The sequence below is a fragment of the Dermacentor silvarum genome, chromosome 10 (assembly GCF_013339745.2).
Source record: "Dermacentor silvarum isolate Dsil-2018 chromosome 10, BIME_Dsil_1.4, whole genome shotgun sequence".
Lineage (NCBI taxonomy): Eukaryota > Metazoa > Arthropoda > Arachnida > Ixodida > Ixodidae > Dermacentor > Dermacentor silvarum.
The window spans coordinates 108,715,258-108,732,766 of NC_051163.1; the positions used below are offsets into that span (position 1 = coordinate 108,715,258).

The following is a 17,509-nucleotide window of genomic DNA, read 5'->3' on the forward strand; positions in this document are numbered from 1 at the left end:
AAGCCAAGGACGTGTGCATTTGGTGGTTGGCGCATATGGCGTAAATTCCAGCACGTCACCAACAATAATTTTTATTCTCCCCGCGGGCAGCCGGGGGCAGCGCCTTATCTTGGATGTCATACCGAGGTGTCACACAGTTATTCAATGTTCTCGGTCTCGCGTCGCTTTTGACGTGTGGTGATGTAGTTTTAGTCACCTTCGGTATATAAACATTTTTAACTGCGAGTTTTATTGCGATAGCAATTATGTTGACATTGTTAGCGAAATTCCGCGGTTGTCGTCGCCGTTGCCGTCACCGTTGCCGCGAGGTTCCGTGTAAAGTCCACGGGCGATAAAATCGTCGCCGCGCGCCATACGCTGTGTGTGCGAGTGAAAGCATGCGACGGTGAGCCGGCAATCAATTCGCTCGCTGGTGCACTGACTCACTCCATCGTTTTGAGAGCCAGGTTTCGCGGTCATCGAGTGAGATGCGTGCATGTTTGCTTGTGCGCGCGTGACACCATGCTTGTTAGTTCAGTTAGTATGCCTATGTTTACAAGTTTATACGGCTGACAGAACTACTATCCTTACTTCGTATAGCTGTCCCCTAGTTTGTTATCGCAATCGATCCTTCGCCTTTCCGGCGAAACAGCGACCTTTTTTGTGAGGCATCCACTGGTGTAAAAACATAATATTTTGCGTGGAGGCTGCTGCATATCTACACCACCTGAAATTAGGCTTTTTACATGGTCTAAAGTTTTGTTACTGTCAGTCATTAAGGCAGGTTCGAAGACTGCACCCTATATATATTCTCATTCGGTCGGTCTTAGCATTGACGGAATTTGTTTGCGCCGGCTCGTAGCTATGTTAGAGTAACTCTTACTGACGCGACATCACGAGGCGAAAGTCGGCGTCATAATTCCTAGTTTATAATAATTCAAATGGACACAAAGGAAACAACTCTATTATGTATACCTGCTTCAGCGTTCACGATTACCTTCTAAAAAACCTCATTGCTATAACAGGTAAAGAAGGTTTTTCTGAAATATGGCTTGACAAGTTAAATTCTTGGTCACTGACCATGATACAGCCCTCCTAGTATTGGTATGAAAATTTCTTGGAAATGTTTACCTTTCTATTTCTGCTGTAATAACAGCTTCACATGTCAACTATTTCTGTACAGTCCTATAACCTTTACAAGTAGACGTAAGAGCCCGTCTTATGCAAGAATCAGTTTCAGGTTCAGTCGCTTTGCCCTGCGCCATGACGTTAAGCCTTTATTATAACAACTACTGGCCAATCGCTGCGACCTTTGACAACAAATCAAATTTATTCAAAGGAGAAAACATTCTTACCTAATATGGCCCCCGTACATATTTTGTATTAGCTCGTGACCACAAAATGAAAAAAAAAAACGAAAAAAAAACAGCGGTTGCATGTTTACGCGATGAATAGCTACGTGAGCAAGAGCAACGCTTTCTGTTGGAAGTCGCCTGAATTTACGCTTCGCCGCCTGTAAGTGCGCTCCTAGTTGATGCCCTAATATTTAGGCTTTCCGAGAGACACGGCTCACCTGGTCGTAACGCGTGATGGCTCCTGTCAGCATTGGATCGCAGTCTCTGTACCAGTAGGTCAGTGCCAGGCCCGTGAGCGACGTTGACAAGACGAAGAACACCAGCATGGAGGTACCGGCCCATACAACCCTGAGAACAGCGGCCGGCAAGTAGATTTAGGCCAGAATCTCAAACTCCTTTCCAGTATCAGGCAGCTAGCGTAGACGTCATGTGTTTGGTGTTGTGGTAAGTTTTGGGGTGCAGGGCAGTCGGTTATGCAGTAGGCAACAAAAATCTGCGCACCCCACCTGCTGTGGCAATCGGTTTAGGTGAAATAAAAGGGGCCCTGAACTATTTTCTATTGAAGTGGAGAAAGGGATTTGAAGTAAACATAGGATACTTCAGAAATACTTTGCCGCAACAAGTACTTCAATGCGTTAAGCTGAAGCGGAGTTCTTGACACTCAAGGACGGCCTCCGCTGTGCTCCAGTTCCTTCTTCAATGCCTTGCACTGCGAAGGCTATGGCGGATTGAAGGGTGGCCACAATGCTCCGCCTTCGAAATGTCACCGTGGCGCGCAGTTCAAATTTCATTTTAGGTGTTAATGTAACGGTAGCCCCGGACTGGAGGGCCCACCTTGAGTTCTATAAGTCTGGCACATGAGGTTCTCTCTCTCGCTCTCTCTAGACGCCCGGACTTCCAATTTTTGTGCCTATTGTTAGCGGAATCGAAATGCTAGGCTGGCAACATGGGGAAGGGAAGGAGGGCGACCCGCGATGGAAGCAGTCGTAACGCACGTTGTTACTCCTCTATTTTTTCTCTTATTTCTCAATTAAAGAGTTATTTGTTCAAAATGTGAGTCTGCGAAGAATTCCTTAACATCTCAGAAGTGGGATTTAGCGAAACCTTTGTGGTAAAGCGACCCTGGAAACCGATGTCGGGGGATTGCGACGACGGTGACGCTCGCTGACTTTTCAACTGACGCTACGTTGGTGCCGTCTTTGTGAGGTACTGACCGGAAAAGGGACTGTGTGACGCCTTGAACGTACTTGCGGACACTCTGTGTGACGTCCACGAGACACAGCGGTACCGTCTTCGTGAAGTACCGACTTCGAAACGTGAGTCTTCGTGCTGCCTCAGAAACGTGCGTGCGGACGCTCTCTGTGACGCCTGCGAGACGCTACGATACCGTTCTGTGACTGATCGACATTGAGCCATTGTGCCGCCTCGGAAACGTGCGTATGGACGCTCTGAGTGTCGTTGGCAAGCCTAGACGTTTATCTATTGGTGAAAAACTGTGTGTACGCCCAGACAGGCGTATAGACAACGCCCAAGATGGCAGACGGCGGCGGAACTAACGAAATGATGCAAGCTTTGCTGGAGCAAAACCAGCGGTTATTGGAGCTTATCGAGAGGAAGCCTGAAGCGTTCCACGTTATGCGGGACCTAAATAAGGCTATCCAGGATTTCGACGGCGAGGGCTCATGCCACGAAGCCGGGGCGTGGTTGAAGAGTATCGATTCCATGGCGGTCCTGCACGGCTGGCCGGACAGCTTCAGACTCGAAAACGCCAGGCTTCACATGAAGGGACCTGCTAGATTTTGGCTTCAGGCCCGTGTGGATGACCTTACTACGTGGGAGGACTTCAAGATAGCCTTCAAAAAGACTTTTGTGGGCCAGACAAGCACTGCCGAAAAGTGGAAGCAAATGCAAGAAAGAGTCCAGATGAAGGAAGAATCCATCACGGCATACTTTCTTGAAAAGACATTGTTATGTAAAGCATTGGGCCTCGGTATGCAGGATACCAAAGAGCAAGTTTTGGTGGGGCTGCGGTTTAAAGATGCATGCATCTCAATGTCGGCGAAGGATCACGAGGACGAGGCCGAATTGCTGGCAGACTTGCGAAGACTAGAGCATATAACCGAAGCTAGAATGCAGCAGTATCCAGGGGCCAAGCCACACGGTGGTGATCCAGGTAGCGCGACATCTCATGGGAAGCCTCCGCCTTCAAAATCATGGAATGACACGCGTCCAACCGAGCAAGTGATCACAAATGCACGTGTCACACATCAAGCAAGTGGTGGGGGACCACCGAAGCAAACGCCAGAGCCTCCCAAGCGTGATCCGTCAGAGCGAAAATGCTACAGCTATGGAAGGTACGGGCACATAGCGAAAGACTGTTCAAAAACAAACACTGCTGGAAACTTCATGGTGAATGAGGACCCAACAAGTGACAGTGGTCCATCCAAGTTCCTGAAGACTGCGATCATCAATGGTACTCACCAGCTCTCCGTGATGATTGACCCGGGAAGTTCAGACTGTATATTGCGTCATCAAGCGGCTGAAAAGTGCAACCTGCAAGTTGTGTGCAAAGCCCAAGCGTTGTATGGGTTGGGGAACACTGATACATCTACAGTGCAGTCTATCGGAACCTCGTAGGTTGACATAGAAATCGATGACGTGTTATGCCGTAAGGTCAAGGTGATTATCGTTCACAACAGTGCCTTGCCTGTGGACATGCTGGTTGGTAGGACTTGGACGGAACAGGACCACATTGCATACCTACGCATGGGAGATGAACTCAGGATTGTCTACCGAGATGATCTTCCATTTTGCAACATTGACCTTGCCCAGATGAAGCCTTCGAAGGAGCCACTTCGTGTCAAGGAGACCATTGTGCTGCCCAAAAGGACTGTGTGTTGGGTGACAGTGGAGACCAATAATAGTGAAGGAAATGTTATATTGCCTACAGGAACGGGTAAGGGAATACTACTTCACGTCGAAGACGGAATGGTTGAGATACCCATGCTGAACGACAAGGATGAAGACCAACAGCTGATCAAGGGGAGTTTGTTTACTCACGTTGAACTGCTATCAGGGAGCGAAGAGCTAACACCCGTGAGACCTGCGCCTCAGCAGAAGCCCATTGATCGTAGCATGCTAAACGTCGGGAAGGATGTCAATGAACAGCAAGTTGACGCACTGCTGAAAATGCTGAATGAATATAGGGACTGCTTTGCGCTGAAATTGTCAGAGTTGGGGTGTTGTAACCAACTAGAGATGATCATCACGGAGCATCCCGGGAGCAGCCCAGTCAGCGGCAAACCGTACACGACTAACGCAGAGGAAAGAAATGCGATCCAAGAAATTGTCAAGGAGTGGAAGGCGACTGGCATCGTAACCGAAACATCCTCGCCATACGCTAGTCCAGTACTACTCGTGAAAAAGAAGAATGGAGAAATCGTCTAGTCATAGATTATCGACGGCTAAATAGCCAGACGGTGCCGGAACACTTCCCCTTGCCAAACGTTGACGACCAGCTGCAACGACTCTCCGGAGCACAGATATACTGTGTGTTAGACTGTGCAAACGGATACCTTCAACTTCCACTGAGTGAGGAATCGAAGGCCAAGACTGCATTCATCACGCCTGATGAGACCGGGCAGTTTGAACGTATGGTGTTCGGGTTGAGAAATGGTCCTGCTGTATTTCAACGTCTAATGAACAAGGTCCTCGGATCTCTGCGTAACACTGTAGCATTGTGTTACATGGACGACCTGCTGATTCCACCCAAGGATTGGGAAGAGTTGCTGGTTCAGCTCAAACAAGTACTGGATGCCCTGCGAGCTGCTGGTCTAACCCTGAAAATATCCAAGTGTGTGTTTGGAAGTGAGGAAATCGACTACTTAGGCTTCAAGATTGGGAAAGGCTACCTGCAGCCAGGTGAAGTGAAGCAACAAGCCATACTGGATGCTAGCACGCCAACTGATGTTCACAGTGTAAGGAGGTTTCTGGGTCTAACGGGATTTTTCAGACGGTTCATTCCCCATTATGCCCTGAAGGCAGAACCGCTTACTTCTATGACCAAGAAAGACACGAAGTTCACGTGGGGAGTGGAGCAGCAGGAAGCTTTCGACCAGCTCCGAAAGGAACTGACAGCACCACCCGTTCTGAAGTCGTACAACCCTTTGGCTCCGACAGAGCTCCACACGGACGCAAGCAGACATGGACTTGCGGGGATGATCCTTCAACAAGATGAGTCGGGACGCTGGCACTTGGTGTTTTGTGTCAGTAAGCGTACCACTGATGCTGAAGGGAATTACCATGCGGGAAAACTGGAGTTGATGGCGATAGTCTGGAGTATGGAAAGACTTAGTCCATTTCTCTTAGGCATTCCGTTCACGCTGGTTACAGATTGTCAAGCAATTGTGTAACTGAATGCGCACAAGACTCTTAAACCACAGATAGCAAGGTGGTTCGACTTACTTCAAGAGTATGACTTTGAGGTGAAGCACCGAGCAGGAGAGAAAATGGCACATGTGGACTATTTGAGTCATGAACCTGTAGGAGCGCCAAAGGACACGCTTGATGAGGTTGTTGAGACAAGGATCGAAGTGTGCCTTACCATGACATTGGAGGACCAAGTTGTGATCGTTCAACGCTCTGATGCGGACTTGGCGAAGCTCGCCCAAATATTGGAGAAGCCAGTCAAAGAAAGGACCCAAGAAGAGAGTGCCAAAGTCAAGAACTTACGGCTGAGAGATGGAAAACTGTTTTACGTTGAACAAGACGGACGACTTCTTTTTGTGATGCCTAAAAGCATGCGCAAAACATTGTGCGTCAAGTCTCATGACTTACAGGGACATTTTGCTACAGACCGAACGGTGACGAAAATCAAGGAACTTTATTGGTTTCCTCGGATGAAGCGCTACGTGGACCAGCACATCCGTATGTGTTTTGAATGTCTAATCACAAAGGTACCAGGAGGAAAGAAGCCTGGGCTTCTGCACTCGATGCCACCTGGGAAGAGACCATTTCAAGTTGTTCATGTGGACCACGTTGGTCCGTTTGTGAGAAGTTCCAAGAAGAACCAGTGGATATTGGTGCTGGTGGACAATCTGACCAAGTTTGTGCGCCTCTACCCTGTGCGCGACACCTCGGCGAGAAATGTACTGCGGTGTATGCAGAACTTCATAACAGAGTTTGGACTACCGGAGCGCATCATCTCGGACCGTGGTTCCTGTTTCACGTCCCACGGCTTCGAAGCCTTCTGTCAGAAAAATGGTGTGGCTCACACACTGAACTCGGCACACCATCCAAGGGCTAATGGCCAGGTGGAGCGTGTGAACCGAACTCTGGTACCGGGTATTATGGCTACAATCAAGGACCCAGCTCACAAAGATTGTGATCAGAAGATCAAGGAGGTAGAAAGTTACCTAAATACTGTTTACAATGCCTCAACAGGGACTAGCGCTTTCAAGCTCTTGCATGGATATCAACCAAGGATGCAGGATGGTATCCTCAGATGGCTGAACACTGAGAATAACGAGTGGGTCTGCCCGGAGCAACTTCAAGAGATGGCTCAAAAGGGCATAGCGAGCCAGCAAGCAAGGTCGAAGCAGTACTTCGACAAGCGTCACTTCACAGCGGACAAGTTGAGTGTTGGAGACATAGTGGTCATGCGCTGCGTTCCAGAGCACACTGGTGCCCCAACAAAAACCCAGAAGAAGTTCAGAGGTCCACTCACTGTGATAGAAGTACTTCCAGCAGACACCTACAGAGTGACCGAGATGAACGGAAGGAAAAGGGTCTACTCGACAACTGCCCACATCAGCCAACTGAAGAGATGGGGTGGAAGATGCCAGGAACAGTTCGACCAGTCAAGCTCCGACGAGGAAGAAGGCATGCCGAGACGTAGCACACGTGTGTCCAAAAGACCTGCGAATCTTCGGGACTACACCACATGAACTAAGGACAGTTCGCTGCCAGGAATGGCCGAATGTTAGCGGAATCGAAATGCTAGGCTGGCAACATGGGGAAGGGAAGGAGGGCGACCCGCGATGGAAGTAGTCGTAACGCACGTTGTTACTCCTCTATTTTTTCTCTTATTTCTCAATTAAAGAGTTATTTGTTCAAAATGTGAGTCTGCGAAGAATTCCATAACACTATGACGCGCTAAAGGTAAGCCAAATGAGGTTGTCTTCAGCGAGCCGCCGTGCGCTTAGCCAGTGGACTCGTACCGGCCCCCAGCGGCGGCCACGTTGTAGCCGACTGCAGCGACCAATGGTAGACACGTGTGCGAATGTGCTTTATTACGAAATAAAGCACAGAAAAAAGGGTGAAGATCACGACCTCTGTTGTGAAGAGAGCGTTTGAGAGAAATGTGACTTGGCGCTCCGTTTGCGTGCTCCACACACCGTGGGCCGCCTTAATTCGCACTTATGCCAGTATCTGTTTCCCCAAAGTTCGACACTGTCCAAACAGGCCGCCCTATTTCATATTATAGCCGGTTTTCGTTCACACTAGGTCGGGTAGCGGGACCCGCGCTTTTTCGCACTCCGCGTGGTGTTTACTCGCACTGCGACCGCTACCGTGGTTTGCCTTATTTCGTACTATGTTTGCACTCTGTCTTGTACCGCCATGTTGTGGAAGACTGAATATCAATAGTAACAATTCTATTCCGCAAGACGGTGAGCCGCAGTATCAGCGGCAGCAGCTGTGGGCGAGGCATTGGAAGAGGAAAAGAAAGCCTCTCTTGAAAAGAACCACCGGATTTAAGCCCAAGGGCCAACTCTCGCATTTAACCAATTTCATAGGTGTCAACATCGGCGCCTCTTAATTGTGAAGCCCAAAGCCTTAGGTGTCTATGTTGGAGGTACCCTTGGCGATACTGCGCCGTGGCGAAAAATGGCCGACGCTTCAGAAACTGCCCTGACTTACGTCACATTTCTCAGGGAGGTTCCTGCAAACAAAGTAAAGTAGTGGCTTCCAAGAGAAAAGTCGGTACATTTCGGTCTGGGTGCGAATCGAACCCGGGCCTCCGGGGGTGCGAGACGAGCACGCTTCCCTGAATCCACGGCTTCTCCATGGTTCTGGCTTACTAAAGGGAAGGCAGAACCGTGTGTGTGACCCAAATGTGGCACTTTAGGTACTACGTTAAGCGCTTATATGTGGCATTCAGGAGGTCGCCTTAGTTCCGCACATGTACTTCCCACTGCGGCTCGTTATGCATTACCAATATGTCTTACTAAGAAGTTTAACCCCGACTGTGTAACTTCATGTATTAGTAAGTGCGCAGCGGGCTTTCAGCTTCATGTGTTACAAGACTGTAACACCTGCCGAACTTTTTAATTCATTATCCACTGTGAGTGCTTTATTAGAAAAAATTAAGCCACTTTCACGCTTGTGAAATCTGCTCCTCAAGCGTTAGTGTACATCGTAGTGTGCATGAGGCTCGCCTTCAGACTGTGAGTATCCGGGTTCAAATCCCACCTCTCTCTCGTTCCCTCTTCCTCTTTCTTTCTTTATCCCTCTCTCTCTATATCTGTGTTTCTCTCTCTGTGTTTCTCTTTCTCTCGCTCATAGCAAGTTGTGTTACAATCGTCGGTACAACGCAATCATATGGTTCGCACAAATGGATATTCTGCAAGCGTAGGTGAATAGTCTAGTGGTTATGACGCTCGCCTTCGGACCGTGGGTACCCGGGCTCGAATCCTGCCTCGCCAAGAACGTTTCTTTAGTTTTCTTTATTTCTCTCGCTCTACGTCTGCCTGTCTCTCTTTCTTTCTCTCTCTGATCCTCCTCTCCTTATTATACATTATCTCTACTTCGCTCCGAACTGCGAACATCGTTGCTTCGTAGGGATCGAACTCCACCTTTAACAGCTCCGATGTTGAAGCTTTCAATGTAGGGATCGCATTGCGCAGTTCAGCGTGCTTTTAATTCATTCGCGCAGCCACCACCTGTCGCCTTACCACGTGACACTCCCGCTGCTTTCTTCTACCTCCATAAAACTCCAAAAAACTCTAAAGGCCGTTTTCATTTGTATACGCGATCGCATGGCCATCCCTGCAATAACAAATACTGCACTGGTATCACCTACGCCACTGCCTTCGAAATAGCTCCATATTAGAAACAACGTTAATGCGGTTTAATTTAGCGGTTGAAGCCCGCCACGCTGAAGGTCATGTAGGCAACACTTTCCAGACTGTTGCTGAGCGGGAATGCTATTGCGGGGGCGCACCACACATACACAATGGCCGAGGAATGCTCACGTCGGTGCTGAGCCGATGAAGCGAAACGTGACGGCGCACTATTTTGCTTTCTTTGTCGCTTTGCAGACAATGTGACTCTGCGTAGCCGGCATCTCTTGTAGACACCCTGTGACATGCTAATGAAATGTGCGAAGTCAGCGCAATTTCCCGCAGGGCTTTGGCTCGTGAAATATGAAGAGATTGCACCGTAAATGACGGTGAACCTAAAATTGACTGTTATTGATTACCACATGCTTTCAGCGGTGAATCTTCCGTCGTGCGAACCCGATATCTGCTACTTTTGGTTTTGCCAGAAGCAAGAAGCGTATGAAGCCAGGCACCTTCATGGCTTAGTCTGCACCCGGAGGCTGCCGCTGTGGAAAAGGCAGTTAGGTTTCCTGCTCAGCATTCCACTCTGTATGTATATACATAATATGTGTATGTGTGTTTGTGAAGAAATAATGAATAAAAATCAAATATATTTGCACAGTATCAGCACTGACTCCTAAAGGCTCATCTCATAAGGCATGCACGCCTTAAATGTTGAACCATTCGTGCGAACCGTACAATTCTATAGACTAAGAAATGAGGCGCTGACCTGCGGGCGCTGTGAATGCTTCTGGCTGCCAGGAACCTTTGGGCGACCATCTGGTCCATGCCTTCACGCACCAAGTGGAAAGGAACACTGCCCACCACGTACGCCCACACGGTCTCGTCGTTGCTCACGTCCGCTTCCAATCTGATGAAATAGTGCAGGGAGCAAATCAACCATGGATGATAGCCACTGTCCGTATACATTGTCAGTCGCGAATGATAGCACGCTTCTTTCTTTCCACTGTATTTAACGAAATCGAAGCTTTCGTGCACACTTGTGCTTCTTAGTTGCACGCCTCAACGGATGTGCGTGCGTCTGCTCGTCTGTCACTTCATTTGTCGCTTCATTAGTGGGTTTGTTTGGCACTGGGTTAGAGATATTTGCCGTTAAACTGGCGGATAAAAGTTACTCTAATTCCGCATACCTTTTTTTTAACAAAACGCTGTTTTAAATTGAAGTGCACTATCCAATGTATATTGTCGCACACTTTGGGAACGGATATCTTCAAACGAGTGTCACCATGACACCCCGAGTTTGATAAAGACAAGAACACTGCTATAACGCAGCGTTAATTGCCGACTAAGGGTCTTAAATGCTTATGTTATTAGATAGAAATAACCTCTTCACGTGGCTAACTCAACCTTGTTGATACTCAAGAGCTCTTTCCAAGTATAATTTTTGAAAATGCTGCCTTTTGGTTTACGGTAATATATAGCGGGGAATTTCAACAAAGTGCGAAAGAGGCAATATGTAGAAGTGCTGGGTATGGTTTAGACGAGCGGGATACGTTTCTTTAGATATTTTGCGCACTGTTCCCCTATAATATCTTGTTTCAAAGGACCTACACTGTTAACGCAATGATAATTATTTTGGGGAAAATATTACGGCAGAATTCATCTCTCGATGACTGTCGACGATACAGCAATTATCTTTCAAGTAATGTAGCGACACACTGTGTTGGTGAAGTCACGCTTACTTCATATATTTGTAGTTGTATTTCTGAGACTTCCATTGCTTCGTCTATATGCGATATACAACGTCATCAAGTATCGGCTCGATTTTGTAGCCCATTGCTTCCCACTATTGCCACTGCACGACGACATGAAGACGGTGAAGTGACAACAAAAAAAATTGTCGCAGTTTGAGCCAAAAGGCGAAGCCTCACTTGCGACAGCGAATTAGTACAGAGCTATACGGAGTAAGGTTAGCAGTTTTATCCGCTGTATAAACTTGGACATGCAGCAGCACCAGTAACGCTCAGAACTGCTGTCGACGCCTTCGGCTTTTTGCCCGCGTTCACACCGAAAGCGCGCGGCGTTGGTTGAAGCCCGACCCTCATAGAACGAATTTCCGGCTTCCAAACGGCGAACATCGTCCGACGGCGGCCGCTCGTCGGCCGGCGTCAAAAATCAGGACGCGCGCCACTGACTTGGAGGGGATAGATATTTTCGCCCGCCGCCGGAAGCGTTCAGCGCGCGGCGACAAGCCCGATCCAACAGGAAGCAGCACTTCCGGCCATGTCATCATGGGATTGAGTTTACGTAAAACATGGCGGCGGTACCGGTCGCCCGCTTCGAACTGAATTTGGCGTTGTTTTTGTAGAATTCACTTCGTTCGTAGCAAATGACTGCGCAAACGGCTTTTGCTTAGTCTCATGCCGCTTCGACGAGAGAGTGTTATGGCTAATCTTGAGGAATTTTCTAGATCGCTTCTCGTTTCGAACGCGCCTAAGCCTATCGAGAGAAATTTTCTTTGAGATGCGAGCGCTATCTGTCGGTAAAGTTGGGAGATAGGCGCGACGATGCCATATGGCCTCTGAGATGGGAAAATTCCGGAGGCTATTGTAGACAGCTTGTACTGCTTGTCTGTTTCGCTGCAGATCAGCGGACATGGGAAGTAAAAATACAACGCGCTCCTGGATTCCATTGCGCTGCCTCTCGCACTTTCCGGACGCATACACACATAGAATTACTTATGAAGCGTGCTCAAGCAGTTGAAGAAGAAGAAAGACACAATTTGTAGTAAAGGGGCCGGGGGTCAAGGGAGAATAAAGAAGAAGTTGTAATGGCGACATGAAGAGTACTTTGTCTGTTTATTATGTGCGGGCTTGTTACATAATTTGGCGCAGCCGACAACAAGAACCAATATGTGGGTGACTTTCTTTGTGGAGAACTGCAGCAACTCTGTGGTATTCAAGAAATATCTCCCGTTCAAGTTTATCTCCCGTCCGGACATGAAGTTGCTCAAGCTGAACATACACTTCGATGACACTGTGTCTGTGAGCCAAAATGGGCAGGAGCCGCAACCTGTTAGAAAAGAAAATGAAATTCGCGTTGTGAAGAAAGGAGATGACATACCTCTAATCTATCCTGAATTATACTGCTGTGGAGGCTATCCTCCAGGTGCTACGAAGTTTGAAGTCGCGTTTAAATTACATGATGAAACTGTAGTACGGAGGAAACCTTACAACCTCACCAGAGAAAAGAAGGCATGGCTGAAAGAAGAGCTTGCGAAGATGTTGGACGCAGGTATTATCCGTCCGTCCGTATCACCATATGCATCGCCGATAACCATAGAACTCAAGGAAGATGGAACTCTCCGACTCTGCACTGACTACAGAGCAATTAACAAACAGACACATCTAATTCAATTCCCTATGCCAAGAATAGATGGAATTATTGATGACACAGGTGGATGTACTTGGTTTTCTAGGATAGACCTTTGTAAAGGTTTTTGGCAAGTACCACTTCAAGAGGATACAAAGCAGTATACGGCGTTCATAACTCCGTTTGACATCTACGAATACAACCGCCTCCCCTTCGGATGGAAGAACTCGCCCAGCTGGTTTCAGAAAATGATGAATATGGTTCTGGATCCGTTCATTGGCCGCTTCTGCAATGTCTACGTAGATGATATTATTGTGTATTCCAAAAGCGAGCGTCTCCATGAACAACACCTGGCACATGTCCTCACCGCTTTGTCAGAAGCCAACCTAAAGGTCAATTTTAAGAAGAGTGAATTTTTCAAGAACAAGGTGACTTTCTTGGGCAGAGTTCTGGATGGCACTACAAAAAACACAAAAGAAGAATCGGTGGCACGCATTACAAAACTTGTGAAACCTTTTGATGTTCACTCATTACGCGTGTTTTTGGGGTTGGCAGGACATTTTAGAGCATTTATCCGAGATTATGCTCTCAAAACTAGATGTCTGACTAGACTAACACAAAAAGACGTACCATTCTGTTGGACGGGTGACTGTGAGGTGGCCTACCAAGAGCTAGTACGAGTTACCTCGTCTGATCCAGTCCTCAGACTGCCGGACTTTGCTCTACCATTTGAGCTCAATACAGACGCCTCGCACTACGGAACGGGTGCGATACTATACCAGCGAGACACAAGTCAGCCGAACAATCGCCAACTAAGCGTAATTGGCTACCATAGCTACACATTTAACAAAGCGGAGGTGAACTACACGACGACAGAGAAGGAAGCTCTAGCCGTTTTAAAGGCAATTCGGTACTTCCGTTCCTACCTGGAAGGTACCAGATTCAAGTTGTACACAGATCATGAGACACTTACCCACCTCTTGAAAATGGCGGAGCCAAAAGGAAAAGTCGCACGGTGGGTCAACGAGCTTCAACAGTTCGACTTTGAAGTGAATCACCGTCCCGGGGCTTCTATGAAAGATGCAGACGCAATGTCTAGATTGGGGGTAACAGTTCTTGATGTGCAACACGAAGCATTGGTACCGCGAAAATTTGGGAAGGAACTGAACTTTTGCAACTGACCCAGACAGGCAAAATAGCAGTGCCTCCTACACTGGTTCTGAAAATTCTGGACCTTTACCACAATAGTCCCCATTCAGGTGGTCATGATGGCTTTTGGCGGACCTACATGAAACTGTCGAAAAGGTTCACATGGCCCCGCATGAAGGAAGACACAAAAAGATACGTGCAATCATGCCACAAATGCCAGGTGAATAAAGTAAAGTTCGAGCAACCAACCCAACAGATGACATTACCGACGCACTCAAGCGTACCATTTCAAGTTATTCACATGGACTTCGCTGAACTCCGAAAAAAATCTGAAGGCGTGAAGAAAACGCAAGCATTCCTGTTGTGTGTGGATGAGTGCACCAGGATGGTGGCCGCAAAATCGGGGAAGGAGGACGCAAACAGTGTGATTTCCTTTCTAAGCCGAAAGATGTTTGACAACGTTAAAGTAGTAGTGTCAGACAACGGACCTGCCTTTCGGAGCCATCACCTTAAGGAATGGGCCGAGCAACATGGAGTTACGCTCAGCTTCACAGCACCGTATCACCCAGCAGCTAATGGGTTAGCTGAGCGAGCTATTCGGGACATCAAACAGTACATAAATATGTATCCAGACTTCCCAGGTGGATGGAAGTGCTGCCTTGAAGCGGCGGTAGCTCATCATAATCGATCCTATACAACAGCTGTGGGATGCACACCGCTCTTTGCTGCTACCGGGAACCCAACCTATCTACCAGCCGACACGTCTCTAGGAATTCAAGCAGCGCTGCAACTGACATAAGAGAGAAGAAATGAAGAGAGCGAAGTTAAGTACCGTGAAAGAATGAAAAAGAACTTTGACAAAGCACAAAACACAACCATACCAAGAATAGAGGTTGGAGATTTGGTGCTAGTAAGAAAAGGGCTGTCGAACTCATGCTCAAATCACAGAGGACCATTCTCTGTTGTCAAAACAGCAAGCCAACAGGGAATCTTAAAGACTGTCTGGTATGTTGGCCCCAATGGCACCGTGTAATCAGCCTCTATAGCAAACGTTTTTAAATACCATCCCAGGAGGGATGAAAACAATGGCGGGGAGAGTGAAGCATGCTCAAGCAGTTGAAGAAGAAGAAAGACAGAATTTGTAGTAAAGGGGCCGGGGGTCAAGGGAGAATAAAGAAGTTAGTAATGGCGACATGAAGAGTACTTTGTCTGTTTATTATGTGCGGGCTTGTTACAACTTAGGTGCCCTATGTATGCGAAATTCAAAGCGTAATGAAATAGCGTCCCGCACGTCAACTACGCTATCACGCTATACTAAACCTCTCTCTCCAAAGTTCGTTTGTGGAACGGTAACGCTATTTCCCTTAACCCCGCTATTACGCTTACGTTAAACCTAAACTGTCTAATGACACTACCCACTGTCTCCGCATGGGCACAATGTTGGCAGAGCCAAGCTGTTTCTATGCTTTCTGGAGGTTGAAAATAGCCAAGCGTAAAATGTGGAAGAAATAACTCAAGAGAAATTAAAAAGAACACCAAGTTATGACGTTATTAAGTGTCGCAACGTGCTAAACCTTACTGTGGGTTACATTTAAAAAACAGTAATCTCCTGCTTCGCGGCTGGCCACATTGATAGGGGCTCGGCGGCGTTCGCCGATGGATCGTCGCATGGGGGCGGTGAGGCGAAAACACGGCGGCGCGTCTCGCTACATTTTTTGACGCGCGAACATCGTCGGGGAAGTTCATTCCATGAGGGTCGGGCTTGACTGTTGCCGGTGCCTCTGGGGGCGGCTCGGAGGTTTTCGACGAGATCAGAACGGGACACTCGTCGAGCAGCGTCGGAAGTCTTTACCACCTTCTCGCCTCGCAGCGTTTTAGATGCGAAGCATCTTATGGTCGGGGTTATGTCACTCCCTCCCTCCATCCATCCATACGCCGTGCGGCGTCCACACCCATACTGCGCATGTGCATCCTCCTCCCCTCCTCTCCTCTCCTTGTCTTATCTCCTCTCCTCTCTGCATTCATGCGCATCCTCCTCCCCTCCTCTCCTCTCCTTGTCTCATCTCCTCTCCTCTCGGCATTCCTCCTCTCCTCTCCGACGCTCCTCTCCTCTCCGGATTGCGCAACGAATGGCAACACCTGCGGCTCCGCGCGCGATAATGCGAAGCAGCTTAGGTTAGAGGTGCGACGGTAGGAGCTGCATACTCCGCTGGGGGGGGGGCGCTACTGTAGCTCGCGATATAATGACGCGCACACGCGCTCCGCTCCTCTCATTCTCCTCCCGCAACGCATGGTAAATATAACGGTAGCTGCGTACCTCAATCTAACGGAAACGACGAACTGAAAACTAACGGGAACTTGAGTCACCCCATGCTGCTTCGCCTACTACTAAGGGTTCCCCTACGGGAAGATGGTGTCATTTTTTAATGTGATAGCGTTTAGGGCCCCGTGTCACAGAAAATCCGGCGTCGGCAACCGGCGTGTGAACGCGGGTGGCGGAGAAAATAATCCTACCACATCAACCGCGCAGACCCTCCACGTGGTGCAAGGTTTTGGTGAACAAAAATTGAATTTCTCACAGTGAAATACGCCAGAAAAATGGTAAAGTACAACTTTACCACTTGGCGTCGGATTGGCTGTCGAATTGTTTACCAATCGGCGTCGGATTGTAATTTGAATGTACGAGAAAACCTAATTCTGCTACGAGGAAACTCAAGCATTTCTACCAGACCTGCTCGCGTCGGGGCAATAGCAAACAATTATTAAAATAGTAAAAGAGGGGCTAGGGCCTTCACATATTAATATAATACCACTTATATTGTCCCTGGAAAAGCGTCTTTCCAGTAATGCATTGCAGTTTAAAAGAGAAGCCGACTTTAAGGGGATCAGTGTATGCTTGGTCTTTATAAGCTGGCTTTCCCACGTTCAGTGCTGCAGTGAATGAAGCCTACTTGCCGTATGCGAACGATGCAATGGGAACGGGTCCCGATAACGCTATCGCGTTCTACTCTTAAAGGTGAAGCTTAAGCATCCTACAAGTTTTATATAATTTGGCATATGGTGCTGCAGCTAAAGATGGCCTCCCCTCCCTCCCTCCCGTCCCCCCACGGCTTTTCGCGCAACAGAAGAAGTCGCGTTTGCTCTATATATGTGGTGATTCTAAAAGAGGAAAGAGACGCTTAATTCTGCAGCCCTTCAGGGAGCACGGCGCAGTACGCGCGTTTGCTCTCCGCCGTGCGTTCGCTCCCCGTGAAAGCGCGCGTCCCTCGTGCCCTTTCACTCGCACATATGATGACGAGGTCTTAGAACCACGGTTTGACGTACTTGCAGTAATGACGGTTGTAAAACGACCGCCGGACGATGACAATATATTTGTATGACAACTGTGTGACGATGATGACCTGACGAGAATGTGATAAAGAAACTAGAGTGGTGATTATGGAACGGCGACATCACGGCGACGGTATGACAAGAAATGTTTAATGACTATTGTATAACGACGATGCAGTGCCAACGATGGCATAGCAGTATAAGGACAATGAGATGACAATGAGTGCGCGACAACGATGGCGTTGACGATCACCGCATGCATAG

General features: G+C 48.2%; 2 protein-coding genes across 2 annotated transcripts in view; one reads left to right on the forward strand and one right to left on the reverse strand.

The window, feature by feature from the left end:
- LOC119431752 (putative sodium-dependent multivitamin transporter) overlaps positions 1 to 17,509 on the reverse strand; it is a 120,246-nt gene that overhangs the window by 53,406 nt on the left and 49,331 nt on the right. The gene's annotated exons all lie outside the window — the stretch shown is intronic.
- On the forward strand, positions 2,868 to 7,279 carry LOC119465904 (uncharacterized). The gene is made up of 2 exons (XM_037726376.1): positions 2,868 to 3,101; positions 6,794 to 7,279. Exons 1-2 carry the CDS (start codon positions 2,868 to 2,870, stop codon positions 7,277 to 7,279), a joined length of 720 nt encoding a protein of 239 aa, XP_037582304.1.

Excerpts from the sequence above, each read along its gene's own strand:
- LOC119465904 (XM_037726376.1), top strand. The coding sequence starts at position 2,868 with ATGGCAGACGGCGGCGGAACTAACGAAATGATGCAAGCTTTGCTGGAG. Across the intron at positions 3,102-6,793 it reads ACAGCTTCAGACTCGAAAAC|CTCTTGCATGGATATCAACC; the intron begins GCCAGGCTTCAC and ends AGCGCTTTCAAG.